This window comes from Thalia democratica, chromosome 4 (genome assembly GCF_965202585.1).
Source record: "Thalia democratica chromosome 4, ktThaDemo2.hap1.1, whole genome shotgun sequence".
Classification (NCBI taxonomy): Eukaryota; Metazoa; Chordata; class Thaliacea; order Salpida; family Salpidae; genus Thalia; species Thalia democratica.
Genome location: NC_139168.1, coordinates 43,012,793 through 43,023,370, shown reverse-complemented (window position 1 = coordinate 43,023,370; position 10,578 = coordinate 43,012,793). Strand labels below are relative to the sequence as shown.

General features: G+C 26.0%; 1 protein-coding gene across 2 annotated transcripts; it reads right to left on the bottom strand.

The window, feature by feature from the left end:
- Positions 1-757: 757 nt before the first annotated feature.
- LOC145835008 (uncharacterized) lies at positions 758-9,116 on the bottom strand. Of its 2 annotated transcripts, XM_082942538.1 has the most exons (18): positions 8,977-9,116; positions 8,823-8,840; positions 8,583-8,657; positions 7,997-8,095; positions 7,691-7,825; positions 7,194-7,403; positions 6,760-6,823; positions 6,231-6,349; positions 4,586-4,777; positions 4,342-4,520; positions 3,647-3,737; positions 3,343-3,496; positions 3,068-3,134; positions 2,670-2,781; positions 2,338-2,483; positions 1,993-2,161; positions 1,522-1,665; positions 758-1,160 (listed from the first exon to the last, which is right to left on the bottom strand). In XM_082942538.1, the coding sequence occupies exons 1-18, from the start codon at positions 9,023-9,025 to the stop codon at positions 907-909; spliced, it is 2,277 nt and encodes a 758-aa protein (XP_082798664.1). In that variant the 5' UTR covers positions 9,026-9,116; the 3' UTR covers positions 758-906. The 2 variants fall into 2 exon arrangements, with proteins under 2 accessions (XP_082798664.1, XP_082798665.1); XM_082942539.1 differs by lacking the exon at positions 8,823-8,840 and having other exon boundaries at positions 8,977-9,056.
- Positions 9,117-10,578: the final 1,462 nt, after the last annotated feature.

Sequence of the window (10,578 nt, the reverse complement as noted above, 5' to 3'; positions counted from 1 at the left end):
TTACTGTCCACAAAAAAAAATTAAGTTAAAATTAACGTTTTTTTGTCTTTATCTATAACATGTAGCTATTTATAACGTACATTTACAGTTTTTGACACGCTATTTAAATAATAAAGTTTTTCTACATTAAAAATACTGCCTTTAATTAATAATATAAACATTATTCATATTCTAGTGAGCAAAGAGTTTACTTTTAAGGCATTTACTATGATAAGCTTTTGAAAAGGTTGCAGACCACTGCTCTAAGCTGTATTATCTTCGCATAAGATTTTAATAAAATGTCGTTTTGTAATCTAAGCAAAATAAATAGTAAATAAATATTCAATATTAGCGTTATAAGTATCAAAGAACAGTTTTTTGTTTAATTTTCTACAATCTAAAAAAATATAAAAGTTATATTTGAAGCAAGGCGTTTATAGAGATAAAAAAATACAATTTAAAACGTTTGTTTTATAAAAAAATCTAATTCTAAAATAACTAAATTCTCAACACTTTGATAATGTTGCACTGGACTTATATTAAAAAAAGTTGTAGTATATTTAAAGGTGGTATACTTTTAATTTATGAAACTTTTGTATATACTAAACTATTAACCGGCTAATGTCAGTTTTTCAATTCTCTTAGATTCAATAAAATAGTTGAGCTGAAACTTTTTTATTTATTGTAGTTTATTAACCAAAGTCAACTTTCAATCGTTTAAATTAAAAACTATTTATTTAGCTTTAATAAAACATACTATAATCATGTAACAACACAATTCAAAAAGTGGAGTTTATTATTACATTACAATACCAAACAAGAAATTAAAATAAAAACGAAGCGACGAATTGTCTGAGGAGCATCTTAAAGTTTTAAAGAAGCATTGCCGCTTGAAAAAAAATGTTATAAAAAAAGTTATTGGTTATTTTACTGATCTTTTGCTGTTTTTTGCATCTCTGCTTCTTTTTTTTTCTTCTCTGCTTCTTTTTTTTTCATATCTGCTGCCATTTTAACCATCATTTCTAAATTTTGAGTTTGTTCTTTCTGTCCACTTTTGTTTGCCATTAAAGAAGCTGCATCAGAAGCAGTTAAGCCTGTAATACCACCTGATTCTCTGTGATAACACCTAGGAACAAATGGGAATTGTTCAACTACAGCCTGGTTGTCTTCATAGCAACAGCCTAAAAAAAGAGTATCATAAAACTCTCAGTTATATGAAAAAATATTTCTATCAGCTCGACTCTTGTAATGGTGTTATAGTCGTTTTTAAAAGTATTATAAATGTGTATAGTTAATAAACAACAACCAAACAATTAGTAAACGAGATAGAAATGTCTAAATCAGTCGAAGATAGTAGAAAATAGTCTTTCTAAATAATTGTTTCTAAAAAAAGTATTTCTAAAACAAACTTGGTTCTAAATACTTGATTTCCTATATTTTTTAAGTAGGTTGTTATATTCATAAACTTATTTTCATAAAGCTTATAGTAATATCAACATCCAGATGTGGTAACTACAAGAATTTAGTTATTAAAAATGTTACCGAGTCTAGCAAGACAGTCCACTCTGTTAGGAATAGTTAACGGATTGTAGCCGTACTCAAAAAATTTTTGGGGGTAGTGACAAGCTTTTCTCTTGTAGTAAAGAACTCTGATTTGTCTACGGTTAATGTTACACGATCCTGCAACTGCAAAAAAAGAGTAAATAATGTATTCGTTAAGAAAAAAGTATACTATTCTAAGTTTTTAGAAAAAAATATATTCTAAATGATACTTTTATTTTTCTTTACAATTATATATCATAAATCGTAAGTATTCATAAATGTATGAGAAAATAAGTACAGACACCAGACAACTATATAAAAAAGAAAAAACTTAAGTTTTATTGAGTACAACTAACAAAAATCAAAATATATCTTATATTTCTTATGATTTTTTTGCTTACTTTAATTGTCAACTTACTATTATATTAGGTGCTAGTTTAATTCTGTAAATGCTGCTTAATAAAAACTTACGTGGTACGTAGGCTGCTGGAAGTTTGGAAAAGTCAAATTTCAATGCATCAGCAGTTTTTTGAAAGCATTGAGAAACTCCAACGATGTTGGCAGTCGATTCATCCCAGCAGCATCCGCGAATTGCCACGCAGTGAAACTCTGTTATTCCTGGGAACCCACAGTCAACACGCTGTTTAGTAAGTGATAAAATATTGTAGACCAAATTAGATAGTTTAAGAGTTATGGATTAACATTAAAATTAATTGTAGTTCTCTACTTGTAATGAAGCTAAATATATATGTATCAACTTTGAAATGTCTAAAGACGTACTATGGCATATATGTATAATTAAGAAAACATTTTTACCGTGTTTTGATAAGCCGCAAGTGGATTTGATGTCAATGTATCAAGGTAAGCGTACATAACGGAGTCAATTTGTAAACCATATTTGAAAAGAGGTTTGCATTCAGAGGGTGCAGCAAAACTACCAGCTTCTTGTACAGTCATGAAATCTGAGTAACATAAGAAAATTTAAATTTATGACTATTATTTAAGTTAAAAGCAACTTAGATACTGTTGAGGTAAAGTATACTTGTTTGTTCAAACAATACTATACCTTATAACTTTCTTTTTTATTGTAAATTTTCATTTAAAGCTGTACGTAGAAGCAAATTTTCAAAAAAAAAAAAAAAACTTACATGAGTCATGTAAAACGTAGAACACATTGTAATAACACCATGGAATTGCGGATGCAGATTGAATCGCAGTTCCTGTGACTTCAGATACTTTATCATCAGTTAAAAACACGGGCTGTATAAAGAACGTTATTAGTAATACTGAAAAACTATCAAAGAAAAGTAAGGCATTTATATTTTGAGATTTCAAAGTATTTATTTGTAGAAGTAGTTATTCTAATATTTTAAAAAGCAGATTTATAATTTATTTTCCAGATATTTTATTTAATGCCCAAAACTTAAAACATAGTTTTTCTATATTAACAAAAAAATAGCTAAAATATGTACATAAAGGTAGCTAATAGAATTTTTTTTTTAATATTATAAGTAATTAAGTTAGAGTTAAACAATATTAAACTCACAGAGTAGCAACAGTATGGTTCCAATTCGCATTCTGCAGCAGTGATTCCATTGTAACCACACTCAAATCTTTAAGTTAAACAAAATTATTTTTTGTAAACCTTTTCGATAAAAGCAAAAAAATCTTTAATTTATATTGTTTAGGTCTGTTTTTACACAATAAAATTAAAGAAAAATTTACATTAGGCTATTGTTAATTGATTTAATATCTTTAGCTTTAAACTTTTATTTAAAGAAAGAAAAACAATGTCTTAATGTTTTTTTTTTTAACATACACCTGTTTCTTAAATCGTGAAGGGCACAAGTGTTGACTCCTAAAAGTTCGAAGTTAGCAAAGTAAAGCTCTGATCCAGGGTAAATACCAGCTGGAAGTCCAGGTACGTAAGGTGTATGAATGCTAGACAAATAGTTATCGGAATCTTGGGAAACCACTGCAGAAAAATTATGCTTGACAAAAGATTACTTTCTTGTAAATTTGTCGAAATTTAATGTTTTAAGTACTCAAATTTTAAAACTAATACAAATATAATTTAAAAAGGCTAGTGAAATCTATGTAATCTTTATATAATGAATCATCTTACTAGAGTTGATGAGAATTTCCATTAAATCGTCGTTTGCAACACCTGCTTCTCTACCTAAAAGAATCAGTCCGACAACTGGACTAACAGCTCCCTAAAAGTGAAGTCGGAATGTTATTTAATTAAAAAAACATGTCGCATTACGAAAGTTGTAGTAAAGTATACAAAAAATATAAAGCATATTTGTTGTTTATTTTTACCACAGTAGGTTCTACATATTAGTTGAACCGTGTATGTACTAGAAAAATTTATACTAAACCATTTTTGTAAGGCTTTAACACTTAAAAAAATTAACTTTTTATTCTCTTGTTTATTTTATGGATATAAAACAAGTAGTGCAAAAAAAAACAAATGTATAAAATCTTTTGAAGTAAAAAAACTTTATACATTAAATTTGAGTTATTATATTATGTTAAGCATATTGAACACAATAATAAATCAACGCTCAAATATTTCAGTCAAATGACTTGGTGTGTTAAAAGACCTTTCGGTCACCGAGCTACACACCAACTATTCAATAAATTTTTTTATAACACAAACAAAAATTAACAACTTATGCAAAATGAATTTATAATTTTTCGAAGATAAAACATACATGTTACATAAAGGTTACAAAAGACAAATATTAATCAAAACATTGTAGCAATCTACTACTTTTTGAAAAAAAATGTAATAAAAACAATTCTGTATTTACTTACCGAGCCTATGAGTGATTGCAAGTAGAAATCTTTTCCATTATCAACTTTTAAAGCAAAAGGCAAAATATCTGGACTGATACCTCCAGTAGCCGCTAGATAGTTGATCATCGCTACTTTGTCTGGGTCTGAACCGCTTAGTCCATTGTTTAGCAATATATGAGCAAGTGATGCATCAACACCTAAAATAGTTTAGAATGTTTACTAAAATTGTAAATCTTAATAGTTAAGTATTCAGTTCACATACCAATGGCAGAAAGCATAACTTGTTTAAGGTATTCCGAAGTTGTTTGAGTTGAATCCTTGTCTTGTGAGAGAAGGGTCAAAAGAAGTGGATTACTGTTACCAAATTGGCTCATTATCAATTGTCTGACGGCATCACTGCTAATTCTAGCAACAGGTATGTTAGTTTTTTCCGAAGCGTACTTTTTAATTGCATCTGTAATATAATTTTGGTTCTTAAAACATTTCAAAACTTTGTAATATCTTGTTATCAAATAACGTATGATTTTGATAACTTTATTAGATTTCAAAGTTCTTGTATTTGTAATATAAGTTAAGTTTTAAGTTTGATTGCACTTTTTAAATTTTAAATCATGTTTGTTTTGCATATATTTTGAATGGTAAAGTTGGAAGTTTTAAGTTGATAAAAAAAAAGTAATTTTTTACCCATTATCCAGTGTTCTGAAAACTATTGTTAGAGAGCAAAATTCTGTCTGGCCAACGACTTACCTTTCAGCTCAACAAACTATCTTAAATACGATCTTAAAATAAGTTCTTAAGACTTAAAGCTTACATTTTTTTGAATAACTTACATAAGTATTGTAACTTAATAGTCGTGAGCTTCGGTATCAATTAAATAAGTATATTCTTAAAAATAATCAAAACAGTTTTGTTACTGTTTAATCATTCAAAATAATTTTTTAAAATTGTCCTGTGAAAAGTTTTTACTTGCATTACACTTGGTTTTATAAATTTTGCTTGTTACATATAAAATGCCGCTAAACTATATACAAAACCTCAGCACCTATGCAACTTATAAGTTTAAACTTTAAAGTATTGTTTAAGTAACTTTTTTACTTTTTTGCAAAAAAAAGATAATTTATTCAAGCTAATATTGTAATTGCTAAAAAATTATTTTTAAACTGTAAAGTTTTAGCCTGAGGGTGTTTATAATACTTTGTAATAAAGATCGTTATTTTGTACTACATTTCTTTTACTTTTTTAGTAACTAGATCACGTGTTACACATAAAACTATGTTGAAAATATTTTTCAGTTTCAATTTAAATTTACTTTACAGAACACAATTATTTGTGAACTGGTAATGTACTAACTAAAAAAAGTTTTAATTTATATTACTTAGCATTTATTTTATAATTTTTAAGATAAATCATAACCATTTAGACTTAATTGTTGGTATTAACTTTTTAAATGCAACCGTTCTATTAAAACTAAAAAATGATAATAAAATAGTACATTATAGAAATTTAGTAAATCGCTTGTTATTATATTTAAAACTTTTAAAAAACATTTTTTAGAAAACATGTTGCATTTTAAATTTAAAAATAAAACTTTAAGTAGTATTAAAATTCTTTAAAAATTAAGCGGCTATCACAAAAAATGTCATGTTTATAAAAACTATTTTTCACCTCATACATTATACGCAAGATAAAATAAGTATAAGTCAAAGTTTTGAAAAGTTATATCCGCGTTTAAATCTAACCATAATTAATTGAAATATAGTTTGAAAAACTTAGAGCCTCAACTTATTGATATTGTATAAGTTATTAGTGCTTAACTATAAACTTTTGTTTAAATAAGTAAAAAAAAGTATAAAAGCTCATTTAAATTAACTTCGTTAATTTTTTGCTTCAATGTTTTTAAAACTTACTATTTTTGTAAATGTTTTCTCTAACTTTTTCACATGATTCAATAAGAGTCAAGTATGCGTCTTCATGACCTTCAGTGACTTGACTACACTGGCATTTGACAACTCCTTGTATAGTACCACTAATTTTTTAACCGTTATGTTATACTAGGACCAAACTAAAGCTTTAATTGCTTTTTAAACTATTTTTTTTAACTTTTAACTCAAGTTTCTTTAATTTATTTTAGTGAATTAAAAACAATATTCGAAACTTAAATATAAATTTTGATAAAATTAAAAAAAATATTTTTGTAATTTACATACTTTACGTTTAATAACATTTTCAATATTTTTAGATTATGAAAAACATCATGAGTCTTAGCTATTAAAAAAAAAATTACAGTTTATGATTCAAACAAATAGTGTATAAAAAAGGTGAATTTATGGCTAAAACAGGATGTGCATAACTTAAGTTTACCTTTTGACTAAATAAGTGAACCAATATATTTTTTTAAACCTTATTTCTACATTAATTATAAATTGTCACTCTTACTTGCATGGTTGACGTCCTAAAAGATTGATAATTGTGATAAGTTCTTCAGTTTTGTTTAGGTTACCTGAAAATTATACAATATATTTAAAACAAAATGTCTATCATTTAAAATTGCCTTAAATTTATCTTTTTTGATAAAACATTCATCAAAGTTTACCGAGGAAGGCGACGTATAAAAGTATCAAATTTAATTCGAAAGTGTTGTTTAAGAATCTAAAAATAACTATATTTTCAAAACTAAATAACAATAGAAGTAACATATGTCTAGATATAACTAAGCTTATTGAAGCATTAAACTTAAATAATTGTTTTTACTTGTTAAATTAGCTATTGTTTAAATAAGGGAGAATAAAATTTTTGCAAAACATTGTATAAGAACACTGTTTTTTATAGTAGTCTAGTTAAAATTTAAGATTCCAAGACAAAATAAATACCTTGGGCTTTAGTCATACAGTTAAGAATAACTGCGTATGTCCCAAAGTCAGTTTGATCGTCGCATTCACAAACGGAGTCCTCTTCCAGGGTACTCAAATCACCAGTTAGTCTACCAGGATGCATTCCGATGCCTGTTATGTGCGGTTTCAAACATCCTAGATGTTTTTCATTCAGTACTCTCGACAAAAACGCTTCTGAGTCTCCTACACCTGAAAAACAATACTGATTATATTGCAAACTTTCATACAAAAAAGCATATCTAGAAACATTTTTCCCATTCTGTACAATAGAAATATCTGCAAATGCTTTTAAACAGTCTTTTCCAAAAATTAACTTTTTCTATAAACAAAACTTAAACTTTTAATTTAAGTAAAATGGACCTAGTAAAACAAGTAGTAAAATTAAGTTTATACAACAGTTTATTTGGTTCGATAAATTGTTATATTTAAATAAAAGCTATTTTAAAACTTTATCATTTGTGTTTTTTTTAACTTACAAGCGTTTGCATGGGTTTTGTTTTTGTAACAAAACTCATTTGATAGAATCATCAAGCTTGCAACTTTTTCAATTGTTTTTTTTTTTTTCCATTGAACGGCAGTAAAGAGCCTTTCAGTAACCATTTGAATTTTATCTGTTTAGCATATAAACACTGTCAACAACTTTACAGAACACATGCTGAAAGTTCAAAGATCAAAATATAAGTAATGTTTTGCTACTAAAACTTTAATTAGATTATGTAATCATTTTTGTAAAAAAAAAGCTTAAACAAATTTTGATTTTAATCAGCTAAAAAAAAACTAACCTCCTGAAAGTCCTGCAACTTCCAAGACAGACTTTTGATCATGTTCATCCCATTTTTCCAGAGGAGTGGTTAAGGCCTTTAGTGTGACGTCAAGTTTGGCTATGTTTTGAAAAAGATCAATTTAAAACATGTAAATATATCTTGACACGAAATTATAACGTTTTTAGGAATACAATAAACTACAAAATATTTTTCTAAGTTAACCTTTTCAAAAGCTTTGTTTAAAACACCAGTTTTTTATGTTTAATGTTAAAAATAACTTTGTTTTTATATTTATTTTATCAAAATAGATACTTCATTTGAATATAACTTAAATCAAAAACCGACAAATTTGATTTGCTTTTAATCTTATCTTCAGATATACTAAGCAATTCAACTGTGTTTTAAAGTATTTATATCAATAATTTTCTGATTGATTATCATTCAGTATATAAAACATTATGAATCACAAAATTGTTTGACGGTGTCCTGATCGACTTTGAAAAGATAATATAAATGTAATTTTTTTTTAGTTCAGTTTTTTAGGTGTATTACAAAATTTAGAATAAATAGTTAAGTTGTTGCATCAACTTATAATTTAACTAACCGGGACTTTGTTTAAGTTTGGTGTTAGCAAATGTCAAAACGGCTTCACTATCGGAAATGTCAACAGAGACTTTTTCTGTAGAACGTAAAAATGTAAAACTTTAAAATAAAAAATAAAATTAATTAAACTGCAAGTTTCTGAATGATGCTTTAAATTATAGCTTTTAAAAACTCTAAAAACTTCTCATAAAACTAAAGCACCTATGAAAATAGTTTGTACTATCAATGCTATTTAACTTACCAATAGGTTGTACAGAAGCTGAAAAAAAAAACACTTGTTAGTTCAAATAAAATTTTTAAACTTCTACGGTGTTATTCATAAAAAATACTAGATTAAAATTTAAAAATATATGTGTATGTACATTGATTTTATTAAAATGTAAAAATTTACTCACCTCCGTTTACGACGCCAAAAAAAGCTATTATAAGCAAAGCTATACGCATGTTGGATTTTATATAAAAAACAACCAACAAGCTTAATACCTGTAAATTTTTTTTTTTTTTTGTTTTTTGAAATAGTGCTTTTAAATGAGTTGAACTAGATTGAAAAAGTTTATTAATAACTAGATAAAAAATGATGATTAATAATATACTCTCCATGTACAATAAATAATTAAAATATTTGAAAGTATTTTTATTTTTTTATAATAAATTTTAAAAACAAGTCTAGAACAGTAAGCGTTTAAAAATATAGTTATACTTCAAAAATTTTATGGTTCATTGTGAAGTTAAAAAGTTATGGAACAGCTTTCATTTAAACTACTTTTGATAAATAGTTATGATAAAAATATTGACAAAGTTGAAAATTTTAGAAATACTTAAAATTCTCAAAAACTATTTTAGAAATACTTAAAACCTGTAAAAGCAAAAAAATGCTCACAGTATTTTAATAACAGAAAACTTAAAATAATAAGATCACAAAAAAATGTTTTAACAAAAACAAAAATATTTTTAATACAGAACACTTAAAAACTTTATCTTTAAACACTTATGTGTTATCTATAAAGTATAGACCTAAATTTAACCTATATAACGAAAATTAAATAGTTCTAAAAAATATTTATGTATATTTAGTGCCAGTCGTTGCTCTTGCTAACTCAGTCTAAAATAGATGAAAAAACCTTGCCGGAAGTTCTCTTTATACTAGCCCTGGCCTTAGAAAACTTATTTTTTTACCTAACCTATTTAAAGATAAAATTAAGAGAAAAGACAGAGTAAAGCGTTGCCTCGGGTTAAATAAAGGCCTTTTTTAGGATTTTTTTTTCTTAACGTGAAGGCGTGGTGGAGATGAAACGATTCGTGTTAAGCGACCAGCTATTGGTAAAAAGACATGCTAAACTTGCCTTTAGGGCTCTGTAACAGAAATATTTTCGAGGTTTTGAAAAATGCCAGATTGTTTTTAGTTTTCTATTTTGTTCAGTGCTAAACCTGCTTTTTAGTAGGTAAACATTTTTTATATTACGAACGTTGTATAACTATAATGATTAACTGTTCCTTTTGGTTATTATAAAAAAAAGCTGTGTCCACTAATAACACTTTGGAATTTATACGTTAAAGTTGTAATAAATCTGAAAATATATTTTTTTACCATACTACGTATACAATAAGCTTGAAAGTTTTATAAGTTATTGTTTTTTCTTATTTTATAAAATTGTTAAAAACACAAACCAATTAAACAACAATAATAAGTATACTAAGTTATTACACAATAATTGATCACTAAATAAGCCCTGATAAAAAATAAGCCTAAATGTACATAATGATATTTAGTTCAAAAATCACCAACTTTAAAACTAATAAATCTAAATTTGCAACTGTTTTTTTTGTTAAACTTTTTCAGATTCAAGATTTAATAAATAAATAAAAAAATTAGTACCTTTACAAAGTGTTAGAAAAAATTTAATGTTACTTTGATGACTATGGGCTTAGAATATAATTTTGTTCTAAAATTATAGTAAAATTATTACTATTATTTGATAAACAAATTTTAAAAATAC